Source organism: Panthera uncia (assembly GCF_023721935.1).
Source record: "Panthera uncia isolate 11264 chromosome A1 unlocalized genomic scaffold, Puncia_PCG_1.0 HiC_scaffold_17, whole genome shotgun sequence".
NCBI classification, from domain to species: Eukaryota; Metazoa; Chordata; class Mammalia; order Carnivora; family Felidae; genus Panthera; species Panthera uncia.
In genome coordinates this window covers 51,200,802-51,216,638 of record NW_026057577.1, presented here as the reverse complement: position 1 = coordinate 51,216,638, position 15,837 = coordinate 51,200,802, and the positions used below count along the sequence as shown (strand labels likewise).

General features: G+C 38.4%; 1 protein-coding gene across 3 annotated transcripts in view; it reads right to left on the bottom strand.

Annotated features, from left to right (window-relative positions):
- RAD17 (RAD17 checkpoint clamp loader component) overlaps positions 1 to 15,837 on the bottom strand; it is a 38,072-nt gene that overhangs the window by 3,245 nt on the left and 18,990 nt on the right. For all 3 annotated transcript variants that reach the window (XM_049649585.1, XM_049649583.1, XM_049649584.1), the window contains 6 exons: positions 12,864 to 12,975; positions 9,198 to 9,383; positions 7,223 to 7,308; positions 6,957 to 7,103; positions 5,352 to 5,501; positions 3,483 to 3,603 (listed from right to left, as the gene is read on the bottom strand). In XM_049649585.1, coding sequence (XP_049505542.1) covers positions 3,483 to 3,603; positions 5,352 to 5,501; positions 6,957 to 7,103; positions 7,223 to 7,308; positions 9,198 to 9,383; positions 12,864 to 12,975 — 802 coding nt within the window. The remainder of the gene's footprint in view (positions 1 to 3,482; positions 3,604 to 5,351; positions 5,502 to 6,956; positions 7,104 to 7,222; positions 7,309 to 9,197; positions 9,384 to 12,863; positions 12,976 to 15,837) is intronic.

Genomic DNA, 15,837 nt, shown 5'->3' with positions numbered 1-15,837 from the left:
TCCATTTCATATCTTTTAGGATGTCTGTTATAAAAAAATTAAAAAAAAAAAAGGTTTGGTAAAGATGTATGGAAACTGAAACCCTTGGGCATTGTTGGTGGAAATGTAAAATGGTATAAATGCTGTGGAAAATGGTAAGGCAGCTCCTTAAAATTAAAAACAGAATTACTACATGATCTAGCAATTCCGCTTCTGGGTATACACCCGAAAGAACTGACAGCAGAGTCTTAAAGAGTAATTTGTATACCCATGTTAACAGCAGCATTGTTCACAGTAGCTAAAAGGTGGAAGCAACTTGAGTGTCCATCAACAGATGAATGGATAAACAGAATGTGGTATATACAATGTGATATTCTTCAGCCTTAAAAAGGAAATGCTGATACATGCTATAATATGAACTTTGATGACATGCTAGGTAAAACAAGTCAGTAACAAAAGGACAAATACTGCATGAGTCCACTTATGTGAGGTACCTAGAGTAGTCAAATTCAGACACAGGGGCACCTGGGTGGCTCAGTGCGTTAAGCATCTGACTTTGGCTCAGGTCATGATCTCATGGTTCATGAAATCAAGCCCTGCGTCGGGCTCTGTGCCAACAGCTCAGAGCCTGGAGCCTACTTCAGATTCTGTGTGTCCCTTTCTCTCTGCCTCTCCCCTGCTCATGCTCTGTCTCTCTCTCTCAGAAATAAATGAACATTAAAAAATTAAAAATAAAATTCAGAGAGAGAAGGTAGGTGGTGGACAGGGAGTAGGAGGTAGTTAGCATTTAATGTGTGTAGTTTCAATTCTGCAAAATGACAAAGTTCTAGAGATTGGTTGTACAAGGTGAATAAGCTTAACACTAGTAAACTATATACTTAAAAATGGTTTAAGATGATAAATTTTATGCTGTGAAGAAACATTTTTTTCAGGAAAATCTAACAGCAAGAGTGTGGCATTTGAACCAGGACCCACCCCTTCACTTCCTCAGCTTTAGAGAGACTTCACTCTAGGTCAGGTACGGCCAAGAACTCATAGGACTTCCTCCCTCCTGTGGCCAGCCTAGAATTCGGGACTCCCTTTCTCCAACCCTTGGCATGGAAGCTCTATCCTAGTAGCACAGCAGGCCGAGAATACTGCCTTCTCCTCTAACTGCCACTGGCCCTCACCCAAGCTCATTCATAGGGCCAGGAGGGTCCACGCTAGGAGGGGCTCAGCCAAGATGATCAGAGACTACCCCCACTTGAGCGCTCACCCAGAACAGTGACTCACTACAGGGGTTCAATGGTAGATTTGAACTGGCAAAACAATCAGTCAACTTGAACAGAGACTGATAAAGATTACACGATCAGAGAAAATGGAATGGAAACAAATGACCAAGGTTGGCAGAAGAAAGTGGGATATCTTTAAGCACACCAACAAACACTAATGGAAGAGCAGAATAAAAGACAGAGATAGGAGCAGAAAAAATATAAAGAAATAACTTCTAAAATGACACAGTAAATGGGGAAAAAAATGATAAAAACAAAAATCCAAAAAAAATTTCTTTTAAAGTAGGCTCCATGTCCATCTTGGGGCTTGAACTCATGACCCCAAAATCAAGAGTTGCATGCTCTACCACCTGAGCAGCCAAGAACCCCCAGAACATCTTATTTTTGAATGAATTTTATACACCTTTCAATATTTGTAAATGCAACACTATGAGGGCTCATAAATATTTATTTATTTATTAATGTTTATTTATTTTTGAGAGAGAGTGCGCATGCAAGCAGGGGAGGGGCAGAGAGAGAGGGAGACAGATTCTGAAGCAGGCTCCAGGCTCAGCTGTCAGCACAGAGCCTGACATGGGGCTTGAACTCATGAACCGCAAGATCATGACCTGAGCCAAAGTTGGACATTCAACTGACTGAGCCACCCAGGAGCCCCAATATTTACCTTTTTAAAGATACACTCCAGAACAGGATCAGGATTTTTTAAAAAACAGCTTTTTCATATGGAAAAATGAGTTGTGATCCTATAATCTGAATTTTTAACTAGTGGATAAATGATTTTCCAGATAATTTCAATGTAAGCTGTCTAAACCAGTACGAGTTACTGAACTGGGAAAGGTTAAAATGAACTCTGTAGTGTTAGGCTGAAAATGAATGTACTGGCGTGAACTCATGGTACACACATACATGCACAGAAAAACATCAGGAAGAACTTACACACACACACACACACACACACACACACACACACACACACACAAATACACACACAATCTCCTAGCTTTGTTCCGTTGAAAAAGAATAGACACAATGATACTCCAATAGCAATGATCATACCTAGTGCCAGATTCTAAATTTTTTTTAAGTAGGCTCTACGCCCAGCATGGGATTCAACTCAAAACCCCTAAATCAAGAGTCACACGCTCTACCTATTGAGCCAGCCAGGTGCTCCCAGATCCTAAATTCTAAATACCATTTCCACTAAGAGGAACCAGGGCTCCTTGGAATTCCTGATTCTAGTACTAGGGCAGAAAAAGTATAAAATGATCCTGGATTTCTGACATTTACAAAAAGAACATCACAGAGACCTCTCTCTTGCTCTGCTCTTTGCCATGTGAGAATACGAGAAGATGACCATCTATAAGCTAGGGAGGAGGCCTTCACCATCTGCTTGTATCTTGATTTTGGACTTCCCAGTCTGCGGAGCTGACTGAATACTAATTTATAACATATGGAGTGCTATCCATGGTAAGTGTATATGCCAATTAAAGCATATGCCTAATATTTGCATATGCACAGAAAAACGTCAGGAAGAACTTACACCAATCTTTCAAAAGAAATTACCTGTGGTTTTTAGTTTTTCTTTTTATTAACTTCTATTATTATTTGAATTCTTTCTTCCTTTCCAAATCTGAAACGTGTTAATTTTGGATCAAAAAATAATGGAAAAAATATTTAGTCTCACTAGATTGTAGCAATGAGTTGACTTTAAGAAGATAAGGTTATAAAACACTACTTTTGGGGGTTCCTGGGTGGCTCAGTTGGTTGAGTGTCCAACTTGATGTTGGCTCAGGTCATGATACCAGGGTCATGGGATCAAGTCCCATGTGGGGCTCCATACTGAGCATGGAGCCTGCTTAAGATTGTCTCTCTTTCGGGGCATGTGAGTGGCTCAGTCGGCTAGGCGTCCCAACTTCGGCTCAGGTCATGATCTCACGGTTCGTGAGTTCGAGCCCTACGTCAGGCTCTGTGCTGACAGCTCAGAGGCTGGAGCCCACTTCAGATTCTGTGTCTCCCTCTGTCTGCCCCTCCCCTGCTTGCACTCTGTCTCTCGCATTGTCTCAAAAGTAAATAAACATTAAAAAAAAAAAAATTTAATATTGTCTCTCTTTCTCCCCCTTTGCCCCACTCGCGCTTGCTTTCTCTCTCTCTCTCTCTCTCTCTCTCTCTCTCTCTCTCTCAAATTAACAAAACAAAACATTACTTGGATTAAACAAAAACCCATGTTATTACCTGGATTTCTCATTGGAATGGTTAGCAAAGCAAGGTATGGCAACAGCTGAGTTTGGAGGCATAAAGCTGGTAAGCAGAAGTCAGAAAAAAGAGCTTTTGCTGCCAGGCAGTTTTCCCGATACTGTAAAAGGGAGGTTGAGGGGGGGACATGAAATGAAAAATAAAATTTAAAAAAATGGAGATGTATTCCTAGACAAATGAAGTTTACTGTATCACAAAGTGTGTTTATATATACCACAAACATACTTTTAAGAGTTTACCTAATTAGTTTTTTATAATTGTTCTAGCCTTATCTAATAAAGCATTTTACCTATAGAACTATTTCATATTTGACATAACAGCAACAAGAATTTTTTAAGAGACTTAAGGTAGAAGGAAAATAAACCTTAAAAATCAGAGGAATTCTGTTTATGAGCATACATCACAAATTATGTGAGGATACTGTTCTCAATTAAAGAATTAATATTCTTTAGTTAACACGGGTACAATGCTAGGCTGATAAGGAGACAAGTACAATCTGCCTTCAAAGAGCTTATGGTTTTACAAACAATTCATATGTAACTATAAGGCAAAATTAATATAAGTGCTATAAATAGCAAAGCAAGTCAATAAGGGATACAAATTCGTTACAAGTCATGAAATTCCCCAAGAAATCTTTGGAAAAAATGTCTTAGGTAATGAATTACAGGCTCCTATTCGCCATATGATTTAAGAACTGGAAGATATGTGGGGCACCTGGGTGGCTCAGTCGGTTAAGCATCTGACTTCGGCTCAGGGCATGATCTCATGGTTCGTGGGTTCGAGCCGCGCATCGGGCTCTGTGCTGACAACTCAGAGCCTGGAGCCTGTTTCAGATTCTGTGTCTCCCTCTCTCTCTGCCCCTCCCCGACTCTCGCTCAGTCTCCCTCTGTCTCAAAAATAAATAAACATTAAAAAAATTTTTTTTTAAAAAGAACTGGAAGATATCTTAGAGATGATGCAGTTCCGTGTCACAAATTCAGATGCTCTAGGAGACAGGCAGGTACATAAATCAGTGCAGTGAAGCAGCTGGGGAAGGTACCCATCACTCCCATCTTCAAGGGGGAGATGCTACTTGGCTCAGCCAGATTGTTGCCATGTAAAAGTATAGGCCAGTGCTGCCTTACTTTGCATTTATTTCAGGAGAGTCCAGACATTCTGAGCCAGAAATCCATATCTGAGTTTTAATTATTGTACTCATTTTTAAAGACTGGAAATTCATGAAAAAAAAAATCTCTGTGTAGTATTCAACTTGTGGGACCGCCTATTTTTAACTTCTAATTCAATCCAATGCATTTAAAACTGTGGAAATGAAGTGTACATTAGGTAAAATAATCTGTCCAGATGGTTAGAAGCAAACCCAGGATTGCTTTCTTTTCTTTCCTCTTCTTTTTTTTTTTTCTTTCTTTCTTCCTCCCTTTCTCCCTTTCTCTCTTTCTTTCTTTCTATAATCTCTAGACTCAATGTGGGGCTTGAACTCACAATTCTGAGATCAAGAGTCTCATGCTCTTCAAAATGAGTCAGCCAGATGCCCCTATTTTCAATTAAAATTAAAATATAATTATAATGATACTTTGAATTCACTACTAGTCAACTAATAAATAAAATATAAGCTTTCAAATTTTGAGTGCTTTTTTTCCTTAAAAATAATGACTGGGTATTCAAGAAGAGTGTCCTTTTTATGTCTTAATGTAATTTGAAGAAAATTGTGGGAATTAACAACTATTTTTTACTACTAATAAGACACTTTTTCAAAACTAAAAAAAAAAAAAGTAACAGCTTCATTGGGATATAATTCACATGCCATAAAGTTTACCTACTAAAAGTACACAATTCTTTTTTTTTTTTTACCTTTTTATTTATGAAAAACCACTGGGGCTTGTGCAAGGGTCGAAAACCTGATCCTCCTCCTTGGCAATGAGCAAATCCTCGTGCTGTATTGGAATGCATCACACCCCTCGTAGCTATGGATGTAGTATATTGCCTGAGTAAGGAGCGCATCTAAAAAAGGAGACAAAATGTAAAATAACGAAAATGAGAGATTTATAAAGTAGTGCTATTCATCTTGCTGATGCCAAAAAACCACCAACCATATTTATTTAATGTTCACTTTTTCCAACATTACCACAACCTTGAAAATAATAAGCTACAAAATTACCTAAATCAAATTCAACTGAGACATAACAATCAACCACTATGTGTGAACTATGGATCTTGGATATGGGTGTTGAAAATAACTTAAAATACATTTTGAGACAACTGGGGAAATCGAAATAATGACAATATGTTACTGAATTAATGTTAGTTTTTTTTTTAATTTTTTTAAATATTTATTTATTTTGGGGAGACAGAGCATGAGCAGAGGTGGGGAGAGGGAGAGGGACATACAGAATCTGAAGCAGGCTCCAGACTCTGAACTGCTTGTGAGCACAGAGCCTGATGTGGGGCTCAAATTCACGAACTGTAAGAACATGACCTGAGCTGAAGTCAGATGCTCAACCAACTGAGCCACCCAGGGACCCCAAGTGTTAGTTTTCTTAAGTGTGATAAATGCTATTATGGTTATAATAGGGCAAGGTCCTTACACGTGGATAAGTATTAAGTGACATGATGTTTGCAATTACTTTCCAATTATTGGGCCAAAACAAGTGTATAAACACATAGAGATTAAGCAAATGTAGCAAAATGTGAAAAATTGGTGAACAAAAGCTAAGGGTATATAGGCATTCATCATACTATTCTTCCATTAGTCTATAGGTTAGAAAATTTTAAAATAAAAAATATAAGAAAAATTAAGCAAACACAACTACTGAATAATGAAACTCTAAATACAGAAACCATATCATACATGTTTTTCACTGTATCTTTTCCAATTTTAATTATTAATACTATTTCAAATTTATAACAGAAATATTAACATATTAAAACAATGTTGTCCAAAAGAACTTTCTGTAACAAAAACATTTTGTATCTAGCTGTTTAACACAGTGGTACTAGCCACATGCAGCTATGGAATGCTGGAAATGTGGCCAGTGTGACTGAGGAACTGAATTTTAAATTAAGTTAAATTTAACCTAATGTAAATAGCCATATGTGGCTAGCGGCTATTACATTGATTTATAGTGAATAATTTGAAAGTTATGAAAAAAATTGTTTAAAAAAGTAAAAGAAAGTATAAAAAACACACTTCTTCCCTATCTACTTTTCAATGGTTGTCAAAATTTCTGAATATATTAGTTTTACAATCAGAAAATAACTTCAGAAAAAATTAGTGTTATATTATCACCAAAAAAATCAGATTAACCGGTGTCATTAGAAACACTGAGTTGGATTAAATAATTTTATCATTGTTATTAAGAAGTTACATAAGATGTCCAATAATGAGGAATAAAAGCAAACTTTCTCCATTTGGAGGAAACATTCATAAACAAAAATGGTTAAGTCAAATGGTCTTACATTCCAGTCACCGCTGAGGATATCTGCAAAACTCAGAAATTCACTGGCTCTCATAACATCATCTACTTCCACGAAGAAATCTAAGTAGTTTTGGTGAAGATATAAATTAAATAACTCTCCTGGCATGTGTGACATTTCTACTACTTCCTATAAAAAGAAGCATACACATATTATTTTGGTGAAAATTCTGTGGTTAAACGGACATTTCCATAAATGTAACTAATATATATCCTGGAAAAAGTAGTATATGTTATTAAAGACTTTACCTCAGGTTGAACAAGTAAGGTATCCCGTTCATACTCTGATAAATGTGAAGGCAACCGAGGGGAATCTAATTCTGTTAAAGATGCTCCTATAAAAAAAATTCTGGAATTATTAAAAATAACATCACCTTAAAGTTATACAGAACCACTCATTTGAAGATTTTTTCCAATACTTTAGGCACATAATACCAAACATACTAAATAAGATATTAAAAATAAAAACAAAGCAACTGGAGACCTATGTAAGTTGCCTCATTACTACAGCGCCTTGCTACTATATGTATATAGTTAGTAGCCTCACTATCACTATTCTTAAGAACTCAAATTAGAATTCTGATGCCTGGATTATGGCTTTTCTAGTATTAAAATATTCCAGTTCTCAAAGCACTCTGCATTTCACCTTTTCAGTTCTGAGTTGCTTTCTTTTGATCCTCATTCTCAATATAGAGATCTTTACTGTTTGATTTACGATGTAGTATGAGGTTGCTTTCTGCACAAGAGAACACAGACCCTGTTCCCTGATGCAGGAAGCTGAAAATGAATGTTGAGAAGGAAAAGAAAGTGTAGAAGGGAAAGTATCAGTGGGAATAGCAACTGAGGTTCAGAGGTAAGAGGATCCAAGGACAGAGGGTGTCTTCATTTCCACCTAAGTGATGCCAGGTTCATCTTCAGGTGGCATGAAATTTTCCATTTAGAAATCTCAAATTTTCAACCACCTGGAAAGAAGAAACTGAGAGGTAATAGCCTAAAACAAGAAGGATGCCTGGAGTGAGGAGAGAATGAAGCAGAAATACAGAAAGACAACAGAAGAGAAGGAGGCAAGGAGGTAAGAAGATGGAAAACAGGTATAAGAGGCACTCAGTGTTATAGAAAGATAAAAACAGTGGTTTAAAACAACTGGGCTTTTGGCAACCAGAAAAAAATCTCAGATAATAACAGGCATGATAAACACAAAGCTTAAATGAATGTCTGTTCACATACTACTGGTGACCCACTGAAGCAGTTAATTTACACGAGATTTGAACATCTGAGAGAAAATTGAAGCCATTGTACACAAAGGACTTTTTTCAATAGTCCATTATGATTATTTACTTTGTGGTATAACATATAAAACTATTATAAACTATGGCAGGGGCACCTGGGTGTCTCAGTCAGTTGAGGGTCCGACTTTGGCTCAGGTCATGATCTCATGGTTCATGAGTTCGAGCCCCGCGTCGGGCTCTGGGCTGAAAGGTCAGAGCCTGGAGCCTGCTTCAGATTCTGTGTCTCCCTCTCTCTGCCCCGCCCCTGCTTGTACTCTAGCTCTCTCTCAAAAATAAACATTAAAAAAAAATTTATAAACTATGGCAACAATTTCCCTCAAAATTTTGTATGAATTACTTTAATCTACATAAAAGCAGGTCAGATCCCAACCCCCCAGCCCCCAATCCTAATTCTCTTCCTTCAGGATCAGCTAAGAAGTGATATTTTCTACATAAGAAATAGAAGTTTGGGATTTTATTGAAAAGAGAGGCAATTTGGGAGCTGGGTGATGGGTGATGCAGATGGAGGGTCGGAGGCGAAGCAGGCATCAAATACAGAAAAGGCAATGGAACATCTCTGGTTGTGGAGAGAGGAGCTAGTGAAGAGAAATGTAAGGAGATCCAAAGAAGCCTGACGCTACCTGACAACTTGTCTAGGGTTCTGGTGTTGGGCTACCAACATGTGCCACTAAAATTCTAGAGGAACTGATACATAGTTTACCTTCAGCAAACTATAATTTTAAAGATTTACAGACAGTAGTTTTTACATTTAATCCCATCCACAGTCCAAAAATACTGTACCTAAATACATTTATCTACTGTGTCTTAGGCCTTGCCAAACAGTGTCAGACCTGGCCCTAACTGCCAAATACATGACATTTTCAAAAACTGGTATTTTATTTCCGTTGTAGGACGAATACCTAACAGATTTTTAATAAAACATAAGATTTTCTTACTTTTACAATATAGTATTTTCCCCAAAGCTCTGAAGAGAAAGAGTGAAACATCTTTGCCACCAATAGCTTGGACCTCCTGGTTTTCAAAAACCCTATCTGTTTTTTTTCTTTGTTTTGATTTTGACAGCGCAGCATCTGATTTTAATGAAGATGTTCCTTTTTTCCTTGGCCAAAAACGGTTTTCTCCTAAATAATATACACCCAAGAGACAATATTGGAAATAAAATTAAAATATGAAAAATAAAACTGAGAACATTTTAGGTACAGTTACACTAAATATTCTAATTAAAATATACTTTTCTAATACACAATACTGTAAAATCTGTGAACTAAGTAACAGTCCTCTTTGGGTTACTAAACTATTAAAATGAAATAAAATGTCATCTAAAAGTATCTCATGACAAAAATTTCAAATTTTCACACATTGAAATGACACTAATACAGGCCTATCATCTTGATTTCTCACAGTACTGCCTGTGCAAGGTCCTATTCTTGGTTCATATGTACTAACCAATTTAATCCTCAAAACACTTGAGATTAGGGGAGAACTACTATTACACACATTGAAGATAGGACATATAGGGGCGCCTGGGTGGCTCGGTCAGTTAAGCCTCCGACCTCAGCTCAGGTCATGATCTTGTGGTCCATGAGTTCTAGCCCCACGTCGGGCTCTGTGATGACAGCTCAGAGCTTGGAGCCTGCTTCGGATTCTGTGTCTCCCTCTCTCTGTCCCTCCCCTGCTCATGCTCTGTCTTGCTCGGTCTCTCAAAAATAAATAAATGTTAAAAAAAGAAAAAAAAAAGATAGGACATATAAAGAGTTTAAGTTACTAGCTCGAGGTCATCATCTGGTACGTGATTTGAAACCAGGCAGTATGGTTCTGCAGTGGATGCTTAACACTGATTTGGGCAGTCTTCAATTTACGAATATGCCTGTGTTGAAATTTCATTGGTAAATCTGTTCAAAACTCAGAATGCATCACTTAAGAAAAGTAGCCTGAGGGGTGTGTAGGTGGCTCAGTTAGTTAAGCATCCAACTCTTTTTTTTTTTTTTTAATTTTTTTTTCAACGTTTTTTATTTATTTTTGGGATGAGAGAGACAGAGCATGAACGGGGGAGGGGCAGAGAGAGAGGGAGACACAGAATCAGAAACAGGCTCCAGGCCCCGAGCCATCAGCCCAGAGCCTGACGCGGGGCTCGAACTCACAGACTGCGAGATCGTGACCTGGTTGAAGTCGGACGCTTAACCGACTGCGCCACCCAGGCGCCCCAAGCATCCAACTCTTGATATCAGCTCAAGTCAAGATTTCACAGTGGTGAGATTGAGCCTTGCATCAGCTCAGAGCCTGTCAGCACAGAGCCTTCTTGGATTCTCTCTCCCTCTCTCTCTGCCGCACCCCACAACCAGTGCACTCACTCTCAAAACAAATAAATAAACTTAAAAAAAAAAAAAAAAAGTAGCCTGGAAGAGCAGGAAAAACATAGGATCTGGAATTGATTTATTATTGTCTATCTCATTAGGCTGGTCAAAAATTAAATGTAAAAATATATGATTGCTCATACAGTTCCTGACCCATTCAAAAAATATTATTTTCTTCCCTTTAAAATTTCTGAGCTCAGAATAATAATGGTATAAATGGTAGTCAGGATCTCAAACCGGCCTACCTCAACCTTCCCAACCTGTAATTCCTAAGTGAACCTAAGTGAACCTAAGCACCATTTACATTTCTACAGGAATAAGCAGAATTCTACTTTCAGCTGTATTAGGCTGCCTATTTACTTTTCTCTATCGTTATTTTGAAAAACAAAGATGTAGGGGTGCCTGGGTGGCTCAGTTGTTTGAGTCGGTTCAGTGACATCGGCTCAGGTCACGATCTCAGTTTGTGAGTTCGAGCCCTGCATTAGGCTTGCCGCTGTCAGCAAAGAGCCTGCTTCAGATCTTCTGTTCCCCTCTCTCTCTGTCCCTCCCCTGCTCCAACTCTCACTCTCAAAAATAAATAAAACATTGAAAAAAGAAATTAAAAAGAAAAACAGAGATGTAAACTAATGAACAGGCTACACTTGTAGGTAGATACTAGGATTTCAGGTGGATTGAGAGCTCCAAAGATGCCTTTTAAATATTCAAGGTCAATTCCTCAATGTGGTGACTTACTATAATGTTTTCTGATGAAAGACCACGCACAATAAATCATGTACTCTCTTTTTTTTTTCTTTAGACTGAGCCGGGGAGGGGCAAAGAGAGAGAGAGGGAGAGAGAATCCAAAGCAGGCTCCGCACAGCCTGACAAAGGGCTCAAACTCACGAACCAAACCGTGAGATCATGACCTAAGCAAAACTCAAGAGTCAGATGCTGAACTGAATGAGCCAACCAGGTGCCCCATGTGCTATCTCTTTTAATGTAGCATGACTATGCACCGTTTTTAAAATGAAGTAAATCAATTTATTAAATGTATCTTACATAAATTAAAAATCAAAAGTAAGGGCGTCTGGGTGGCTTGGTCAGTTAAGCGTCCAACTCTGGCTCAGGTCATGATTTCATGGTTTGTGGGTTCGAGCCCCACATAGGGCTCTGTGCTGACAGCTCAGAGCCTGGAGCCTAGTCCAGATTCTGTGTCTCCCTCTCTCAGCCCTCTCCTGCTTATGCGCACGCTCTTTCTCTCTTAAAAATAAACATTAAAGGGGCGCCTGGGTGGCGCAGTCGGTTAAGCGTCCGGCTTCAGCCAGGTCACGATCTCGCGGTCCGTGAGTTCGAGCCCCGCGTCAGGCTCTGGGCTGATGGCTCGGAGCCTGGAGCCTGTTTCCGATTCTGTGTCTCCCTCTCTCTCTGCCCCTCCCCCGTTCATGCTCTGTCTCTCTCTGTCCCAAAAATAAATAAAAAAAAATAAAATAAAATAAACATTAAAAAAAATTTTTTTAAGTAATTTAAAAATCAAAAGTAATTGATTACTTTTGTGATCAGCACAATATTATTAAATTCATTAACAGCTGACCATTTATTGATCCCTTAATATGTATCAAGCACTGGAATAAACACTCTACAAGTGCGACCTCACTTATTCTTCACACAACTCTGTAAGAGAGGTTCTCATATAAAAGGTAAGAATATGCAAGCACAAAATGATTGTCATTTGCAAGACTAAGTCACTGGCAAATGGCAGAACAAGGAAGTCTCATCCAAATTAACTTTAAAGGGGCGCCTGGGTGGCTCAGTCGGTTGAGCGTCCAACTTCAGCTCAGGTCATGATTTTGCAGTTTGTGAGTTCAAGCCCTGTGTCGGGCTCTGTGCTGACAGCTCAGAGCCTAGAGCCTGCTTCGGATTCTATGTCTCCCTCTCTCTCTGCCCCTCCCTGGCTCACACTGTCTTTCTCTCTCAAAAATAAACATTAAAATTAAAACAAAACAAAAAAACCAATTAAAAAGTAAAGTAGTAAACCACATAAATAAATCAGGTTTTGTCTCAGGTATATGGATACATACAATGACATATTCACAGGGGTGTGTTTATTGTATGCACATGTACATACATTTTATGAAACAATCTCAAAAAAGATAGGTGGAGATAGACATGTATCAGTTGTTAAAATATATTTAGTTTGATTTCATCTCATGAACAATTAAGAGTAAATCACCTAATATAATGCTGTAAGAATTTATCTTTCATAGTTACCTTTTGAAGAAGAAAACTGGAGGCTGTTTATTGCACTTCTGATATCACCAGAACATCCTTGACATAGCAACTCTAGGGAAGTTTTGTCAGGAACAGTAATATTTCTTCCATTCTAAAATGAAAAAATTACAGTTTAAAAAACTCTTTTCTAAAACAACCCCCCCCCCCCGCCCCACCGCCCATTCTCTAAACTAAATGAAAATAAATTAGAATCTTTCAAAGCTGGAGGCTAAAAAGCTTCCTTGTTAAACACCAGTCTGCTCAGGAAGGTCAATGACTTATCATAGATTAAGGTAAATTTTCAAAAGTATAAAATAATTTTACTTGTTTATTTGGGCTAGATTGTATTTTGAGAGTCTCTCCAACTATATGTACATACATATATACAAATATCACTCCCTTGTCAGGCCACGTATAAGACCAGAAAAATTTATCTTTCCTTCTCACCTTAAGAAACCCTAATGGTTTACTGATAACAAGACTTAAGTTGAATTCATGTGACGGCTCATATATCACCCATTTCAGATTTTGTAAAAACTGATTAAAACACAAAAAATAGTACTTTCCTATTGTCTTTGAATATATTTTTATTAATCAAAGCTGTTTCAGAAGTCTTTATGAAAAATTTACTGTTCTAGGTTAGTCTCCCCATATCCTAAACTTTGTCACAATTGTTCATATTCTAGTGAGTATTTTTCCAGACTACTTTCTGTGTAAAAATATCTCTAAGTACATATAGAACCTAAAAGTATGTAAAGACATAGTTAACTTTTTAAAGTTTTTGTTTTTTTGACAGAGAGCAAGCAACGAGCTCATGCAGGGGAGGGGCAATGAGAGAGAGGGAGAGGGAGAATCTCAAGTAGGCTCCATGCAGTATGGCACCCAATGTGGGGCTCAATCCCATGAACCATGAGATCATGACCTGAGCCAAAATCAAAAGCTGTACGCTTAAATGACTGAGCCACCCAGGTACACCCACATAGTTAACTTTTAAATACAAGTAGGGTCATATTACATGTATTATTATTATTATTATTATTATCATCATCATCATCATCATCTTTGAGAGAGAGAGTGCCCAAGTGCGGGAGAGGGGCAGAAGGAGAGTGAGAATCTTAAGCAGGTTCCACGCCTGACACAGGGCTCGATCCCACAACCCTGCGATCATGACCTGAGCCAAAATCACGAGTCAGATACTGAACTGACTGAATCACCCAGGTGCCCCTACATGTATTATTCTATGACATGACTTTTTACTTAATACCATTCTCTGCAATCTATAATAGCACCTTTAACTGTACTTCACTTTAAAAAAACATTGTATATTATAATTTACCAGTTTCTCCAATGAGGGACATTACGTTGTTTCCCATTTTTCACCACAAATTTATCTTTGTCAGCAGCACAAATATTTCTGTAAAAGGAGAGTGCCTTTGGGGCGCCTGGGTGGCTCAGTCGGTTAAGCATCTGACTTCAGCTTAGGTCATGATCTTGCGCTCCGCGTCAGGCTCTGTGCTGACAGCTCAGAGCCTTGAGCCTGTTTCAGATTCTGTGTCAGTCCCTCTCTCTCTGATCCTCCCCTCGTACATGCTCTGTCTCTCTCTGTCTCAAAAATAAATACACGTTAAAAAAAAAAAAAAAAAAAGCAGAGTGCCTTCAAAAGTCTCTCAAACAGTTACCAATTTTATTTTTTCTACCAATGGTATATGAGAGTGCCTCTTTTCTCCTTCTCTGGCAATCCTTTTTGTTGATTTCTTAAATGTTTTGCAAACTGATACATGAAAAATGGTATCTGGTTTAAATATGAATTTCTTTGGGGCACCTGGGTGGCTCGGTCGGTTAAGCATCTGACTCTTGATTTTGATTTTTAAAAATTTTTAAATGTTTTATTTTTTGAGAGAAAGCATAAGCGGGGGAGGGTCAGAAATAGAGGGGAACAGAGGATCCAAAGTGGACTCTATACTGATAGGCTAACAGCAGTGAGCCCAATGTGGGGCTTGAACCCACAAACCATGAGGTCATGACCTGACCTGAAGTCAGACACTCAGCTGACTGAGCCACCTAGGTGCCCCTTGATTTTGACTTTGGCTCAAGTCATGATCTCACAACTGTGGAATCAAATCCTGTGTCAGGCTCTGCGCAGAGTGTGGGGTCTGCTTGGGATTGTCTCTCTTCCTCTCTCTCTCTGCTCCTCCCACACTCATGCTTTCTCTCTCAAAATAAATTAATAAACATTTAAAAATATATTTAAATATTAATTTCTTTGATTACTAGTAGGGCTAAACACCTCTCATGTTTATTAGCTATTTGTAGTACTCTGAGTATTGGCTTCTGTTCTTAACCTTTTTTTGGAGGCATATATATATATATAATTTTATATATTAATACAATATATATTGCATTATATGTATATATGTTACGTATAAAGTACATACTATATTCAGCTGTTAATGCTTTATCTGTTACATAAATTGCAAATATTTTCTTCCATTCCCAGGCTTGTATTTTAACTTAGCTTATCATGCCTTCTGTCATCTCCTAAGTGCTTTTTTTTTTTTTTTAATGTTTATTTTTGAGAGAGACAGAGCATGAGCAGGGGAGGCGCAGAGAGAGAGAGGAAGACACAGAATCTGAAGCAGGCTCCAGGCTCTGAGCTGTCAGAACAGAGCCCTACACGGGGCTCGAACTCACGGACCATGAGATCATGACCTGAGCCGAAGTCTGATGCTTAATCAATTGAGCCACTCAGGAGCCCCTCTCCTAAGCTTTGTGAAGTAAATCCAGTGTTTTTAGGACTTCTGTTTCTTGCTTAGGAATACTTTCCTCCAAACCAAAGTCAGTATTTTTTCTTTTTCTTTGATTTTAGAGAGAGAGATGCAGGGGAGAGAGGGATGCACATGCAGGGGAGGGAGAGAGGGAGAGGGAGAGAGAGAGAGAGAGGGAGAGAGAGAGAGAGAGGGAGAGAGAGAGAGAG